The 17,295-nt window shown below is 45.0% G+C and overlaps 1 protein-coding gene across 3 annotated transcripts in view; it reads left to right on the top strand.

The window, feature by feature from the left end:
* FAM216A (family with sequence similarity 216 member A) overlaps window positions 1-16,771 on the top strand; it is a 31,172-nt gene extending 14,401 nt beyond the window's left edge. The window contains exons 4-6 of one of the 3 annotated variants that reach the window (XM_077292835.1): window positions 3,276-3,390; window positions 14,385-14,457; window positions 14,762-16,771. In XM_077292835.1, coding sequence (XP_077148950.1) covers window positions 3,276-3,390; window positions 14,385-14,457; window positions 14,762-14,855 — 282 coding nt within the window. In that variant the 3' untranslated portion in view covers window positions 14,856-16,771. Of the gene's footprint in view, window positions 1-3,275; window positions 3,391-8,797; window positions 10,407-14,384; window positions 14,458-14,761 lie in introns of those variants that run through there. The other 2 variants (XM_077292832.1, XM_077292828.1) reach the window with 2 other exon arrangements.
* The last annotated feature ends 524 nt before the right edge of the window (window positions 16,772-17,295 follow it).

Raw genomic sequence — 17,295 nt, 5'->3', positions numbered from 1 at the left:
ATTGCAGTGCCACGTTGTTGCGAGTAAAATATGTCACCAAATAAGAAGTAGCTCCGCCTTAAAATTATTTCCAACAATACTGTTTAACTTTATTTCAGGTGACAAGGGTCTTCAGGTGGATTGAGAGTATAATAAATATTAAAACACCCTGTGTCTTTATTTCATTAAAATACTTTTTAATAATGTGTGTGTGTGTGTTTTATTAACCATTTCATACTATTGGATTAATAATGGATAGGTGTCATAATTGACGCCTCTCCATTATTAACCTGGCTTAATGTCACCTTACAATAGCAAGGTGACATTAACCCTTCATTACCCCATATCCCACCGCTACACGGGAGTGGGAAGAGAGAGGCTAAGTGCCAGAATAGGCACATCTTACAGATGTGCCTTTTCTGGGGTGGCTGGGGGCAGATGTTTTTAGCCAGGGGGGGGGGGGGGGGGGGGGTCCTATAACCATGGTCCCTCTCTATGCTATTAATATCTGCCCTCAGTCACTGGCTTTCCCACTCTGGCGGAGAAAATTGCGCTTGAGCCCACGCCAATTTTTTCCGGGATTTAACCCTTTAATTTAATAGCTAGAGCTTCAAAATTTTACACACAGGCACTTGTTACATTACTAAAGAGGAATATGTAATAAAAAAAAAGGGATATGAGATGGTTTACTGTATGTAAACCATGTCTCATATCCTATCGGGTTTGTGAAGGAGAGAGCAAAAGCCGGCAATTGAATTACCGGCCTTTAAGGTATCTTGCGCTGAATTAAATAAATATATATATATATATATATATATATATATATATATATATATATATATATATATATATATACAGTGGGGCAAAAAAGTATTTAGTCAGTCAGCAATAGTGCAAGTTCCACCACTTAAAAAGATGAGAGGCGTCTGTAATTTACATCATAGGTAGACCTCAACTATGGGAGACAAACTGAGAAAAAAAAATCCAGAAAATCACATTGTCTGTTTTTTTTATCATTTTATTTGCATATTATGGTGGAAAATAAGTATTTGGTCAGAAACAAACAATCAAGATTTCTGGCTCTCACAGACCTGTAACTTCTTCTTTAAGAGTCTCCTCTTTCCTCCACTCATTACCTGTAGTAATGGCACCTGTTTAAACTTGTTATCAGTATAAAAAGACACCTGTGCACACCCTCAAACAGTCTGATTCCAAACTCCACTATGGTGAAGACCAAAGAGCTGTCAAAGGACACCAGAAACAAAATTGTAGCCCTGCACCAGGCTGGGAAGACTGAATCTGCAATAGCCAACCAGCTTGGAGTGAAGAAATCAACAGTGGGAGCAATAATTAGAATATGGAAGACATTCAAGACCACTGATAATCTCCCTCGATCTGGGGCTCCACGCAAAATCCCACCCCGTGGGGTCAGAATGATCACAAGAACGGTGAGCAAAAATCCCAGAACCACGCGGGGGGACCTAGTGAATGAACTGCAGAGAGCTGGGACCAATGTAACAAGGCCTACCATAAGTAACACACTACGCCACCATGGACTCAGATCCTGCAGTGCCAGACGTGTCCCACTGCTTAAGCCAGTACATGTCCGGGCCCGTCTGAAGTTTGCTAGAGAGCATTTGGATGATCCAGAGGAGTTTTGGGAGAATGTCCTATGGTCTGATGAAACCAAACTGGAACTGTTTGGTAGAAACACAACTTGTCGTGTTTGGAGGAAAAAGAATACTGAGTTGCATCCATCAAACACCATACCTACTGTAAAGCATGGTGGTGGAAACATCATGCTTTGGGGCTGTTTCTCTGCAAAGGGGCCAGGATGACTGATCCGGGTACATGAAAGAATGAATGGGGCCATGTATCGTGAGATTTTGAGTGCAAACCTCCTTCCATCAGCAAGGGCATTGAAGATGAAACGTGGCTGGGTCTTTCAACATGACAATGATCCAAAGCACACCGCCAGGGCAACAAAGGAGTGGCTTCGTAAGAAGCATTTCAAGGTCCTGGAGTGGCCTAGCCAGTCTCCAGATCTCAACCCTATAGAAAACCTTTGGAGGGAGTTGAAAGTCCGTGTTGTCAAGCGAAAAGCCAAAAACATCACTGCTCTAGAGGAGATCTGCATAGAGGAATGGGCCAACATACCAACAACAGTGTGTGGCAACCTTGTGAAGACTTACAGAAAACGTTTGACCTCTGTCATTGCCAACAAAGGATATTTTACAAAGTATTGAGATGAAATTTTGTTTCTGACCAAATACTTATTTTCCACCATAATATGCAAATAAAATGATAAAAAAACAGACAATGTGATTTTCTGGATTTTTTTTTCTCAGTTTGTCTCCCATAATTGAGGTCTACCTATGATGTAAATTACAGACGCCTCTCATCTTTTTAAGTGGTGGAACTTGCACTATTGCTGACTGACTAAATACTTTTTTGCCCCACTGTATATGTCTCACTGACTATGTGTACACATTTATTCTACCTATTCTATTCTGTCACTGTGATTTTACTGTACACCGCACTGAATTACCGGCTTTTCTAGAGAACACCACTGCGTATTTCTCGCAAGTCATGCGCATGGTCCGTGTGTAATCCATAATTTTCTCACCCCCATAGACTTTCATTGGCGGATTTTTTGCGCAATACGCTGACAAACGCAGCATGCTGCGATTTTCTACGGCCGTACAAGACCGTAAAATACGGATCAGTAAAATACGGCAGATAGGAGCAGGGCCATAGAGAATCATGGTACCGTATGCAATCCGTATTTTCTGCGCCGCTCATACGTCCGTAAAACACGCCAGTGTGACGCCGGCCTTAGGCTATAATATGAGGTGTATAAAATCCTGTAGGGCCGTTTTGTACCTCCACATTCCTCTGGTTTCATATTGAGGCTTCTTGCATAAGATTTATACACAGACAATACGCCCTACAATTGCTTCTACAGAAGTATGCCTTGGCTGAGTGGTCTTGTATTTTCAAACGGGGAGAGTGGAGAACGGCGTTATCAGACTCCACTGGCTGTGGCTAATCTCCCCCGAAAACAAAGGATCATCCGTTGAAATTCCAACTGATCTATCATTTTTCTGGGAAAGTCAGAAGGCCCCCATATACATTAGATGGTTGGCCCATCCCACCCAAACCAGTGGGGCTTCTGGAGTGAGCCACTCAAATGGCAGCGTTGGGTTGTAGATAATATTCTAGATAAATAACAACTCTATGAAGTTAACTACTAATCGGTGCACATTTTGTTTTTTCATGTACATTTTATATTTTAGCACACAGACCTTACTTTGGGCCAAAAACGATATTTATGCAGCATTGCCAAAATCTACAGCACCAGCAACATGAGAGCTCTGACTGAAAAACATCTGCGTTCACAGATACGATGTGGTACGACATGTTAAAACAAAAAGAAATGTTTTTATCCAATCATACTTAACATATACAGTTAATACGGAATGTAAGGAAATTTCTATAAATTATCTATTTCTACTGTTACCAACAGCTTAGCTTGGAAATCTTCCTTTTTTAACTATATGTGTAATTACTATTTTACTGTTTGTTAGGCAATCCCCACGTGTTGCGGTTATCTAACAGCCGCGAATCATGCAGCCGTGGGGACTCGAACTTATTATTCGAGCACGCCCAAGATACTCGGATAACACCTTATCCGAGCACGTTCGCTCATCCCTACTCCCTACACAAATCCTAGGCTGCTTTTACACTTGCCGGGTTTTTCCTGGCCGTTTTTGCGGCCCCAATAGATTTCTATGGGGCCGCAAAATCGGCCAGCAAAAATTCCACGGTGCGCCGTGTGCCGAATGGCCGTGAAGACCATATTTGCGTCCATGAAAAAAGATCGAGCCTGCCTACTCACAGTGTACGGTCACGGCCCCCATTGAAAATCAATGGGTGCCACAAAAGCAACGGAAGTTGTTTTTGCGGTGCACAGTCACTTCCGGTTTTGCGGAACGCCTTTTTTTTTCCAATACTTCTTCCATAGTATTGGAAAACGTCGATCCGCAATTTTTGCCGCCTTACATTTGCCGCAAAAAACTCGGCAAGTTTAAGGCTATGTGCACACGTTCAGGGTTCTTTGCAGAATTTTCCTGAACAAAACCGGACTTTTTCAGCAAGAAATCCGCTCACGTTTTTATTGCGTTATTTTTGCTGATTTTTCCAGAGCTTTCCACTACTATATTATATACACACACATGATCGGGGGTCAGTGATGCGTCTGCATAGTAACCATAGAGGTCCTTGAGACCTCTATGGTTGCTGATGCCGGATTGCTATGAGCGCCACCCTGTGGTCGGCGCTCATAGCAATGCAGGAATTCAGCTACATAGGAGCGATCTGATGATCGCTCCCATGTAGCTGAGCCGATCGAGTTGTGCCAGCTTCTAGCCTCCCATGGAGGCTATTGAAGCATGGCAAAAGTTAAAAAAAAAGTTGAAAAAAATATAAACGTTTAAATCACCCCTCTTTCGCCCCATTCAAAATAAAACAATAAAAAAAATCAGACCTACACATATTTGGTATTGCCGCGTTCAGAATCGCCCAATCTATTAATAAAAAAAAGGATTAACCTGAAAAAAAATTGAAACGCCAGAATTACGTTTTTTTGGTCACCACGACAATGCAGTAACGGGCGATCAAAAGAATGTATATGCACAGTGTCGGACTGGGGTGCCTAGGGCCCACCAGTGGAACTGACTCCAGGGGCCCACTCTACATTTCAATGCTCAGGCTAGGTACACCTTTGTGTTGTAGTATTTGTTAGGAGGCTCAGTAGTAAGTTTCATTTATATTCAATACAAAAACTGGTACAACATGCTGCACATTTTTTCCTCTTAGAAGATGGACACTGTAACAGAAACAACAAAGACCTGAGTACTGTATTTAATTGGTTCTGTCAGTCGCCATTTTTGTCTGTTATGTGACAGATCCATTTCTTTAAGGCCACGTTCACATGTTCAATGTTTGGTCAGTATTTTACATCAGAATTTGGCAGCCGAAACCAGGAGTGGGTGATAAATACAGAAGTGGTGACGTGTTTCTATTAGGGTATGTTTCCACGTTCAGGAAACGCTGCGTGTTTGATGCTCCGTCAAACACGCAGCGTCCAGATGTTCCAGCATAGTGGAGGGGATTTTATGAAATCCCGTCTCCACTATGCGTGGTAACACGCACCCGGCGGCCCTGCGATTCCGGACATGCTGCGTGTCTTTTAAGATCGCAGCATGTCCGTTTACCTTGCGGTGACGCTGCGCCGCCGCAAGGTAAATCACAGGGTCCTATGTGTGGGGTGCGATGATGCCGGATGTGTGCAATGATCACATCCGGCATCATCGCGTCACAGAAGGGGGCAGAGCAGGTTTGCCGCTCCGTCCAAACCGCCGGCCATCCTGAAGGTGGACACGTACCCTAAGGGATTAGGAAACGCTGCGTTTTTGACGCAGAGTTGAGCAGCATGCATAAAAAACGCAGCGTCCAGATGTTACAGCATAGTGGAGGGGATTTCATGAAATCCTGTCTCCACTATGCAGTAAAAGACGCATGCTGCACACCCGAGAAAACTCACATGCGGCGCGTCTTTTAAGAACGCAGCATGTCCTTACATAGCAGAAAAAATTCAAGGACAACGCAGGTGACCTGCCAGTGACCTCAGGTGCAGATTTGGTCAGGATTTTACCTGCATAAAATCCTGACCAAATCCTGAAGCAATCCTGAACGTGGACACATACCCTTATACTTCTCTGATTGATCCTTTCCCGATTTTGGCTTACAAATACTGATGTGATCCTAGCTACACCTGTTCACTTTTAGGCCGTCAAGATTCAGTATTTTTTTTTTAGTTTCCCAGAGACCACTCTTTTATTTTTAAGTTTATATAAGGGCTTGATTGTGACAATGCGGTTGTCCTTTTAAAAGATTATTACTCTGTAGGTTCAGGGACACAAAAAAAACTGAGCTCCTAGGGTGTGTGTAGTCTTTTAGGCTATGTGCACACGTTGCGGATTGGCGGCTGTGGATTCGCAGCAGTTTTCCCCGAGTTTACAGTACCATGTAAACCTATGGAAAACAAAATCCGCAGTGCACATGCTGCAGAAAAAAACTGCGCGGAAACTCTGCGGTTTATATTTGTGTGGATTCCGCAGCGGTTTACACCTGCTCCATAATAGGAATCCGCAGGTGTAAAACGGATTCTGCCAGGAGATGCAGATTTAGTGCAGAAAATTCTGCACCACATTTCCTACGTGTGCACATAGCCTGAAGCTCCAGGAACAGCTAGTGAGTGCAGATGGGGGAATGGCTGTGCTGAGCCTTCCCCCTGCATCCTAGCTAGCCAGAGAGGGAAGAGATCCAGCCCGCACACTCCTATGCTGTAGCTGAGCCTCTGATTCCCACCCTATGTTATACACGGCAATACAGGGGCTCAGCTTTTCTCTCCTCTTCTGTTGAGTGGGGATGGGCGTGGCTTAAATTGTGCATGCAGCGATGCTGAGAAGCCAGACACTGTCAGAGTCAGGGGCCCACCGGGGGAATCCACCGATTTCCCGGTGGGCCAGTCCGAGCCTGTATATGCACCAAAATATCATTAAAAACGTCAGCTCGGCACGCAAAAAATAAGCCCTCACCTGACCCCAGGTCACGAAAAATGGAGACGCTACGGGTATTGGAAAATTGCGCACTTTTAAAAAAAAATTTTTTAGCAAAGTTTGCAATTTTTTTTTACCACTTAGATAAAACGTAACCTAGACATGTTTGGTGTCTATGAACTCGTAATGACCTGGAGAATCAAAATGGCAGGTCAGTTTTAGCCTTTAGTGAACCTAGCAAAAAAGCCAAACAAAAAACAAGCGTGGGATTGCACTTTTTTTGCAATTTCACCGCACTTGGAATTTTTTTCCCGTTTTCTTGTACTCGACATGCTAAAACCAATGATGTCGTTCAAAAGTACAACTTGTCCCGCCAAAAATAAGCTCTCCCATGGCCATATTGACGGGAAAATAAAAACGTTATGGCTCTGGGAAGGAGGGGAGTGAAAAATAAGAACGCAAAAACGGAAAAGGGCAAGGTCGTGAAGGGTTTAAGGCCGATTAGAAACAGTGTCTGCTGCGCTGTGATGCACATGACAGCATGGCAAACACTAGATGTTCTGGCCCCCCATTCAAGTTAATGGGGTCCGGGTACTGTTCTGGTGCCCGAACCCAAACTTTTTTTTAACTGTTCGGCCGAACCTGAATATCCAGGGGTCCGTCCATCTCTATCCAGGACTTATGCCTGTTCGGAATCAGACTGGATCAGGTCATCTCAGATGCTACTGGAGGGAAGAGTACCTCTCTTCCCCAACACAGACCAAGCGTCCCAATGGTAGGAAGTGCACCTTGTAATTTCGCTACTTTTGTCAATTTTCTTCATCAGGGATAGCTAACCATCGGGACTGGTCTCCTGCCCACCAGGAGAGGAAGAGACTTCATTTAAGCCGGCTCCTTCCTGGGTGGCTGTGTGCGGTCGACAAAACAAGCGCTGCCGATCCAGTTGAAACAGATTTTCTTCCGTATGATGGGTTTTCCCATCCGGGGACTCTTCCAGGGTGGGTGGCCATCTTCTATTCAGGGACATGTGGCTCCCCATAGTCGACGACGCCTGGGTTGTCTCCACCGGTTACAAAATACAATTTCCATCTCTTCTCCATTCTCCATTATCGCTTTTTTGAGTCCCGGTCCCCAAGGGATCCCTCACTGGTACACGTTTTTTTTTCAGGCCATCTCCTCCCTCCTCCAGTCAGGTGTCATCATTCCCGTTCCATCTCAAAAATACTTTTCAGGTTTCTATTCAAACTTTTTTTTGTGGTTCCAAAAAAGGACGGTTCTGTCCTATCCTGGACCTCACACTCCTACACAAGCAAAAGAGTCTTTTCCTTTTCATAATGGAGTCCCTCCATTCGGTGATAGCCTCCATGGAATCCGTGGAGTTCCTGTGTTCAGTGGACATTCAGGATGCCTACCTTCACATTCCGATGTGTGTATCGTATCAAAGATTTCTATGCTTCGCAGTACAGGATTTTCACTCCCAATTCATAGCACTCCCCTTCGGTCTAGCCTCCATCTCCAGGGTCTTCACGAAGGTCATAGCAGCCGTCATAGCCCGCCTACGTCCCAGAGGGCTTCTAGTCTTTAGCTTGCAAGAAAGAAGTTAAAGAGCTGCCTACAAATATCTGAAGGGATGTCACAATGTAGAGTGATCGTCCTTATTCTCATTTGCACATGAAAACATGAGAAGCAGTGGAATGAAATTGAAAGGGATAATATACAGATTAGATATTAGAAAAAACTATTTGACAGTGAGGATGATCAATGAGTGGAACAGGCTGCCACGAGAGGTGGTGAGATCTTTTTCAATGGAAGTTGTTACACCCGGTCCGTTTCCTGTACCTCCAAGGGGTCTCCGTCCGGACTCCCGCTCTGTGCCGGCTCCACGTTGTCTGAATACAGCCCCTGCCCCTCCTTCCTCTCCTGCTTCCTGGCGTGCGGCCAGCAGGTTCCCAGGCAGGGTTCCTAGGTCGCACGCGCGCTCGCTCGCTCCCGGTCTCTTAAAGAGACAGTGTGCATTTTCCAAAAGTTGTCTCTAACCAATAGCGTGTGGCTGGTTACTATTTCTAGCTCCTCCACCATAGGGAGGGCGCCGGAGCAACAAGTATTCACTGTTGCTACTTCCGGTTCCTGTTTATGCGTGCTTCTGTGTCTGAAGGATCTGCCAAGTACTCCGCTTACACTCTCTGTTTCCACAGATCCGCTGCTATCTGTTACCCGGTTATTCTGGACTGCATCCGCACTATCTACGCTGGACCCATCTAGTCCCGCCAGTCTGCCTGCCACTCTTCCAGTCTATGCCAGTACTCCCGGTACCAGCTTCTACTCAAACACCCGGTATCTTCCGGTCAGCTCTGCAGCATCCACTAACCCTGCTGGTCTATCTGTTCCGCTGGGACAGCCGCCACGAGTACGGGGTCTAACTGAAGGTAGCACCCGTGTCCTCCGGGCATACCATTCTGTCCCTGTTCGAGGGGACTTACTACGGGTGTCTGGGGCTCACGCAGTAACGCCCCCTTCAGAGCCCCCCGGACCGTGGTCTAGTGGTTCCACATTTAACTTCAATAAATATGAATGTGAACTTCTACATCTGTGCCTCCGTTTCCATTCATTACAGAAGTCTTCAAACAGGCTGGACAGACATCTGTCTGAGATGGTTTAGTGAATCCTGCACTGCATTGAGTGGGGGCTTGGACATGATGACCCTTGAGGTCCCTTCCAACTCTTAACATTCTATTATTCTAGGTCATTCCCTACCTAGACAACCTTATGATCAAAGCTCTGCCCTACTGGGACTGCTGCGAGAGTCTTCAGCTTACCCTCTACATACTTTCTCCCCTGGGCTGGCTCATCAACAGGGTGAAGTCGTCTCTGATTCTGGCCCAACGCCTATTTTTCCTGGGCATGCTTTTCGATACAGCAAGCGCCAGAGTCTTTCTTCCCGAGGAAAAAGTTTCCTTGCCACCTTCAACTTGCACTTCTGTTGCTTTGGGACAAGGAGATCTCCTCCTTGGTTCGTCCCATCCTTCCGCTGTAAGACAGACCATTGCCTGGTTTTGTCTCTTTTCCCTCATTGGCCGCATAAGATAATTTCTTCCGTTACACTGGCAGATTGTGACGATGGACGCCAGCCTGCTGGTGATTTACCAGTTCACAGTCCAAGACTGATGGAAAGCTCCGGTATCCTCACTTTCCATCAACATCTTGGAACTCACAGCCATCTATCTCACACTCCTGAACTGGCAGGACCACCTAGCAAGTCGCCCACTCTGCTTCCAGTCCGAAAGTCCCACAGCCGTTTCACACATCAGCCACCAGGGAGAACCTGAAGCGGATCAGTCATGGCAGAAGTCTCTCAAATTCTGCCATGGGCCACACAGAGAGAGACAGCAATATGTGAAGTGCACGTTCAGGGACAACTGGCCCATCGATTTCCTAAGTCCGGAGGGCCCCTCCGCAGGTGAATAGTTCCTGAACCCATTGGTTTTCAGGCAGATCTGTCAAAGATGGGGTACACTCAACTTGATGGAATGAGCAACAAGGTTCTGTGTTTCATGTCTAGGTCTCGCGACCCCCTCGCTCCGATGCTCTGATTCTCCCATGTAATCAGTTCAACCATTCATAGCTTTTTCCACTCCTACTGCTGATTCCCAGACTCATCAAGAAAATCAAGGCGAAAGGAGTAGCAATCATACTCGTGGCTCACGGGTGTCCCAGATGAGCCTGGTACACAGAAGTGGTCAATCTTTTTGCAGACGCCCTTGAAAGCTTATGGATCATCTAGACCTTCTTTTCCAGGGTCCTTTCTTCAACCAGAATTCAGTCTCTCAATTTATCAGCATGGCTGTTGAAGCTGCAGATTTGAAGGATGCAGGCTTCTCAGACCAGGTTATCCAGACCATGATTAAGGCGAGGAAGCCCTCTTCTCCCATATCATCACACATGGAAAGCCTTTATTCACTGATGCAAAGCCAACTAGACAAATCCCATATTCTGCTCTCCCTTCTGGTTTCCTAGTCAGGTCTCAAGTCTGGTCTTTCTCTCGGCATCCTTGAGGGTATGTGCACACGTCAGGATTTCTTGCAGAAATGTTCCTGACAAAAACTGGACATTTCTGCCAGAAATACGCATGCGTTTTTTCATACGTTTTTGACGCATTTTTTTCGCGTTTTTTTCCAAATGCATAGAATTGCGGGAAAAAACGTGGAAAATACGCAAAATTAATGAACATGCTGCTTTTTTTACTGCGATGCATTTTTTTCGCGGAAAAAAATGCACCATGTGCACAAAACAATCAGAATGCATTCTAAATGATAGGATGCATAATGTATGCGTTTTTATTGAGTTTTGATAGCGTTTTTATCGTGAAAAAAAACGCGAAAAAACCTGAACGTGTGCACATACCCTAAGGATCAAGTCTCAGCCCTTTCAATACTGTTTCAGATGTATCTGGCTTCTCACTCCCAGGTCAGGACTTCACTGCAGGGAGTTGCCCATTTTGTTCCTCCTTATCATCCTCCTGGGAATCCTTGGGACCTCAATCTGGTCTTGAATATCCTTCAGGTTTCCCCTTTTGAGCCCATTCGGGAAGTTTTTCTCTTCTTGCTTTCCTGGAAGGTTTCTTTCCTTGCGGCGATCATCTCCATTAGGCGCTTCTCAGAACTGGCAGCCCTATCCTGTCGTTCTCCCTTCCTTGTCCTCCATCAGCACAAAGCGGTGTTGTGGAAGTTGTTTTTCTTTTTGCTTTAGTGAGAAAGCAGTAGGCTGCTTTCTCAATAACTGATCAGCTTCATGACAGTTGGTGGGTGTTCCACCTAGCATACACCCAAGGTCTCCTGTGTCCCCCAACGAAGGCTCCGAGAAAGACATTTTATAGTAAGTACCGTATTTTCCGGCGTATAAGATGACTTTTTAACCCCTAAAAATTGTCCCAAAAGTCGGGGGTCGCCTTATACGCCGGGTACGGCGTGTGCAGGGAGCGATCCTGGATGTTCCCAGGGTCTGAAGGAGAGGGAACTCTCCTTCAGGCCCTGGGATCCATATTCATGTAAAAAATAAAGAATAAAAATAAAAAATATGGATATACTCATCCCTCCGAGAAGCCTGGCTGTCACCGCTGCAAGCGTCTGCCTCCGTTCCTAAGAATTGCAGAGCGTGAAAGACCTTCGATGACGTCACGGTCAGGTGACCGGTCACATGAGCGGTCACGGACCAATCACAAGACCGTGACATCATCGAAGGTCCTTCACGCTCTGCAATTCTTAGCAACGGAGGCAGACGCTTGCAGCGGTGACAGCCAGGCTTCTCGGAGGGGTGAGTATATCCATATTTTTTATTTTTATTCTTTATTTTTTACATGAATATGGATCCCAGGGCCTGAAGAAGAGTCTCCTCTCCTTCAGACCCTGGGAACCACACGCCGTATAAGATGACTGGGCGTATAAGATGACCCCCCCCCCGTCTTATACACCAGGCATATCCCAAATTCCATATTTTATATGAAAAATTTGGGGGTCGTCTTATACGCCCAGTCGTCTTATACACCAGAAAATACGGTACCCAAAATCCTTTTTTCTCCCATATGGCATCTACACTTTTTTTCTATCCATTTACGTTTAGCAGTAAATTGGTGAAAACCAGATGTAAACACTGAAATACAAAGTATGTCTTCCATGTTTCATTCGCTTATATGGATTCCCATTGACTTTAATACCCAAGTCTGATTCACCAAGCAGATGAGAATAAGACATGCTCCGAGTCTCATGGGCCAGAGACACGACACGTTTTTAAAACAGATGTGCATAACGATCAATAAAACTCTGAGGGTCAGTATGCAGTCCAGAAAAAAAAATGGACAGCACCCGGTTATATGAATATAGCTGTAAGATACACAAAACACTGGTTTCATGATTTTAGGGTGGTTTGATGTGTTGCATGTATGCAAATTTTTCTGCCTTTATTGTGGCGAATATCACAGCTTCCAAGATCTCATTCACACGTCAGTATTTTTGCATCAGTGTTTGTATGCCAAAGCCAGGAGTGGAACTTACAGGGAAAAGGTATAATTCAAAGATTGCCACCTGTTCTGTGTTTTGAGGTGTGAATGAGGCCTAACAACAATTTAGGACTAGGATTTACAGTTGTAATACTATGTTGAACAAAACAGTTGATTTAAGCTTAGCAGGAGAAACTACATTAAGGAGCAAAAGAAATTGTGAGAACCACATTAATTGCTGTCAGTGTTTTCAAAAAATCTCCACTGAGTAAATGGAGAATCCTGATGGCCCCACACATTTTCAGGATTCAGAAGTCTGCAGTCCCATAGAGTGACTGCATACTTTCATCCTAAGCCTGGACAACTCTTAACGTAAATTATACCCTAAACTTTACAAGCTAATATCTCCACAACAGAGATGATATAGAATAAAAACTACCGTATTTTTCGGACCATAAGACGCACTTTTTCCTCTGAACATTTATTGGGTAAATGGGGTGCGTCTTATGGTCGCAATGTATTTAAAGTTTGCGGTGATCTCGCTCTCCTTCAGCGGTGCTCGGTGCTGTGCGGCAGTTTTGGCAGTCCTCGGTACTGTGCGGGACTCCGGTGACGTTATGTGAAAGCCCGATGCCCCGCAGTTCTATTCCCTTGCCTTGATGCTGTGGCGTCCGGCAAAATGGCCGCCAGAGGCGGCGCATGTGCAAACTCAGATCTCGGTTCCGAGCGGTCGTCTCCTGAGATCTCAATCTGCGCCTGGGGAATCAATCAGGCCTCCGAGAAAATGGCGGCCATTTTCCCGGATGCCACAGCATCAAGGCAAGGCTATAGAACTGCAGGCTTCGGGCTTTCACATAATGTCGCCAGAGCCCCCTGCAGCACCGAGGGCCGCAGAAACTGCCGCACCATGTACCCGGAGCCCCGCACAACACTGAGCACCCCTGAAACTGCCGAACCATGTTTCCGGAACCCCGCACAGCACTGGGCACCTCTGAAACTGCCGCACCATGTCTCCGGAGCCCCGCACAGCACTGAGCACGGCTTAAACTGCTGCACCATGCTGGGGTGGTCGGACCACCTGAGGAATCGCCCGACTCCTGCTGCCACCAGTGCTGCCAATCCCCCTTCCCCCGGGTGAGATGAATTCAGCACTGTAAGACGGACCCCCATTTGACGCAATTTTTTTTTCCCCTCTTTTTTTCTGTGAAAATTCCACTATTCCATGATGTGGCCACTTTAATATGCTGGAACTGGTGAAAGGTATTTTAAGGCCAAATGAGATGTTATTTAAGAGGTTTTCTTATACTTAACATTGACTACTTATCTAAAGTAAAAAATGATAAATCCATGACCACTGGGGCCCCCACCATTACAAGATCAGGGTTGGTCCCAAAGACGCTTTTGAAACGGTAGTGATCATATGTGACCATAGCTTCAATCACTATCAAAAGGACAGATGGTGAGAGCCGAGCATTATTACTTAGCCATCTTCAGTAACCCCATTGACTTTGAATGGAGCCGTGGACACAAATGCACACTACTACTGCATCCCAACAAGGGAACTTGAGAACCCCTTTTTATGATATGTGGAGGTTCTTGCAGTCAAATCCTCAGTGATCATAGGTGATACATGTTTATAGGAACACCTTTAAGCTTGGGAAACAATGAAAATGTGAATTGTATGTTGTGGCCATACAGACAGGACCTGTATCGCGCCATATAATAGGAGTGGATTTATTGGTTTGTTGCTTTACATTGTGTCTTAGAACTGTATGTTATACTATACATAGGTTTAAAGAAAGCTCAACTGCATCTTCCCGCTTCCGGAAAAAGCAAGAAGGAAATATTGGGACACTGTAGAAGGTACAGTTTTATTAATTCTTGTCTTACAATTTTAAAAAGAATAGTATCTAGAAAGAAAGTGCTATTATGATGTAGCACACAGTATCATGGAAGAATTCTTCCATAGTGCATTGTTTCTATTGGATAATATTTTCACCATACAAAGTCAATCAGAAGTACAAACAGAACATGCAGCTCCTACATCTCTGTAATACTGATGTATAGGAATCCTGTCTGCCTCCATGCAGCTTATGTGCACAGGACCTTCATATTACCATAAACATTTTGATGAATGTCACTGACTGATGTTTTTATTGCCATTTAGAGTACATACAGCAGCTACAACTACTGAAGAGTCAAGGACCATAGAGGACGTGCGTGAGCAAATCACCGCTCTCTCCATGAACGAGACCAGCTGAGAACACTGCAAAAGCAATAAGGGATTTTTTTTACTCTTAAATTGTATAAACATCAGCCTCCTACCATCTATCACCAAGATAATGTAATGTTCCAAAAAATAAAGGAAAGACTAAAATATCACATCCTAGATGTCCATGAATTAAATATTCCAGTTGCAAATCTTTATTCATTACATACTGTAATGAAATGCATTGAGAACAATAAAGCAAATGATGAATGTAAATAAAAATTAATATCCCATGGAGGTCTGGATTTGGAACGATACTCAAAATCAAAGTGGAAAATCAAATTGCAGGCTGATCCAACTTCAGTGGAAATGCCTCAAGACCAGGAATGATGCTCAGTAGTATGTGTGGCCTTCACATGCCTGTATGACCTGCCTACAACAACTGGGCATGGTCCTGATGAGGTGGCAGATGTTCTCCTGAGGGATCACCTCTCAGATCTGGATTAAAGCATCAGTCAACTCCTGGACAGTCTGTGGTGCAACGTGGCATTGGTGAATGGAACGAGACATGATGTCCCAAATGTGCTTGATAGGATTCAGGTCTGTGAACCAGGCGGGCCATTCCATAGCACCAAAGCCTTCATCATGCAGGAACTGCTGACACACTTCAGCCACATGAGGACTAGCATTGTCATGCATCAGAAGGAAGGCAGTAGAACGTTCTTCACAGCATCTCCAGACTATCACATGTGCTCATTGTGAACCTGCTCATCCGTGAAGAGCACAGGGCGCCAATGTCGAATCTGCCAATCTTGCAAGTCACACTGATGGTCCGAATGGTGTGCGATTTTTTTCTCGCACCCGTAGACTTGCATTGGCGAGACTCAGCCGATATACGAGTAAAATTGCAGCATGCTGCGATTTCACTCGCATGCTGAATACGCCGGAGATAAAAAACAAACTGTGATCTGAGTTTCCCCATAGATTAATACTGGTCCGAGTGCTATACGATTTTTTAGCGCATAGCACTAATCCGTATTCTACGGTAGTGTGACTCCGGCCTTATAGGGGTTGTCTTGTTAATTGCCTATCATTTCTACCCATTTCATCTCCCGCCTTGACTACTGCAAACTCCTGCTCTGTGGACTCCCCTCTAACACTCTCGCACCCCTCCAATCTATTCTAAACTCTGCTGCTCGACTAATCTCCCCTCTGTCAATCCCTGCACTGGTTCCCCATTACCCAAAGACTCCAGTTGAAAACCCTAACCATGGCATACAAAGCCATCTACAACATGTGTCCTCCATACATCTGTGACCTCGTCTCCTGGTACTTACCTACCCGCAACCACCGATCCTCAAAGATCTCCTCTACTCCCCTCTTATCTCCTCTTCCTACAATCGCATACAAGATTTCACCCACGCATCACCCCTACTCTGGAACTCTCTATCCCAATATATCAGACTCTCGCCTACCATAGAAACCTTCAAAAAGAACCTGAAGGCCTTCCTCTTCTGACAAGCCTACAACCTGTAGTAACCACCGATCGACCAAACCGCTGCACGACCGGCTTTACCCTCACCTATACTGTATCCTCACCCAATCTTGTAGATTGTGAGCTCTCGCGGGCAGGATCCTCTCTCCTCCTAGACCAGCCGTGACTTGTATTGTTTAAGTTTACTTTACTTGTTTTTATTATGTACACCCCTTTTCACATGTAAAGCGCCATGGAATAAATGTTCCATTTGCACAACAACAGGAGAAATTGATTCACAATGAGTGTTGCTTCATAACTGGACAGGTTGATTTCACAGAAGTATGATTGACTTGGAGTTACATTGTGTTGTTTAAGTGTTCCCTTTAATTTTTTTGAGCATTTTTTTTTTGTGTACTTTACCACACAGAACACCACCTTGCCATTCCCTGTATACTGTATTATTTAATAAAAAAACCTAGAAATGAGAAGAGAAGATTTCTGAGTGAATGTCAGTTACTCGCTTATGAGCAACAGAATCATATCGTTAATGCCTTTGGGCAATTTTTTTTTTGCTGAAAAAGGAACCCGTCACTTTGGAAAGCGGTTTACCTGTGCATACAGGGCTATTTTGCAGATAAATGGGTTGCAATGCTTCATGGCTGCCCTACTGAATATACGGCTATTGGGAGAAAAAACTCATTTCCTCTTGGGAACTGCCGGCTTTCAGTCATCGGGGCGAAGCAGAGGGCGATTTCAGTCACTGCTCACTGTATATAAGCAGCAGCTGTAAACAAACCCCACCACTTTAAAGGGAACCTATCACCCCGTTTTTTTCGGTATGAGATAAAAATACTGTTAAATAGGGCCTGAGCTGTGCATTACAATAGTGTAGTTTGTGGACCCCGATTCCCCACCTATGCTGCCGAAATACGTTACCAAAGTAGTCATTTTCGCCTGTCAATCAGGCTGGTCAGGTCGGATGGGCGTGGCTTCTTCCCCCAGATATTGCGTAGTT

The sequence above is a fragment of the Ranitomeya variabilis genome, chromosome 1 (assembly GCF_051348905.1).
Source record: "Ranitomeya variabilis isolate aRanVar5 chromosome 1, aRanVar5.hap1, whole genome shotgun sequence".
NCBI classification, from domain to species: domain Eukaryota; kingdom Metazoa; phylum Chordata; class Amphibia; order Anura; family Dendrobatidae; genus Ranitomeya; species Ranitomeya variabilis.
The sequence above is the reverse complement of the archived record's forward strand: the minus strand, read 5'-3'. Positions and strand labels throughout refer to the sequence as shown.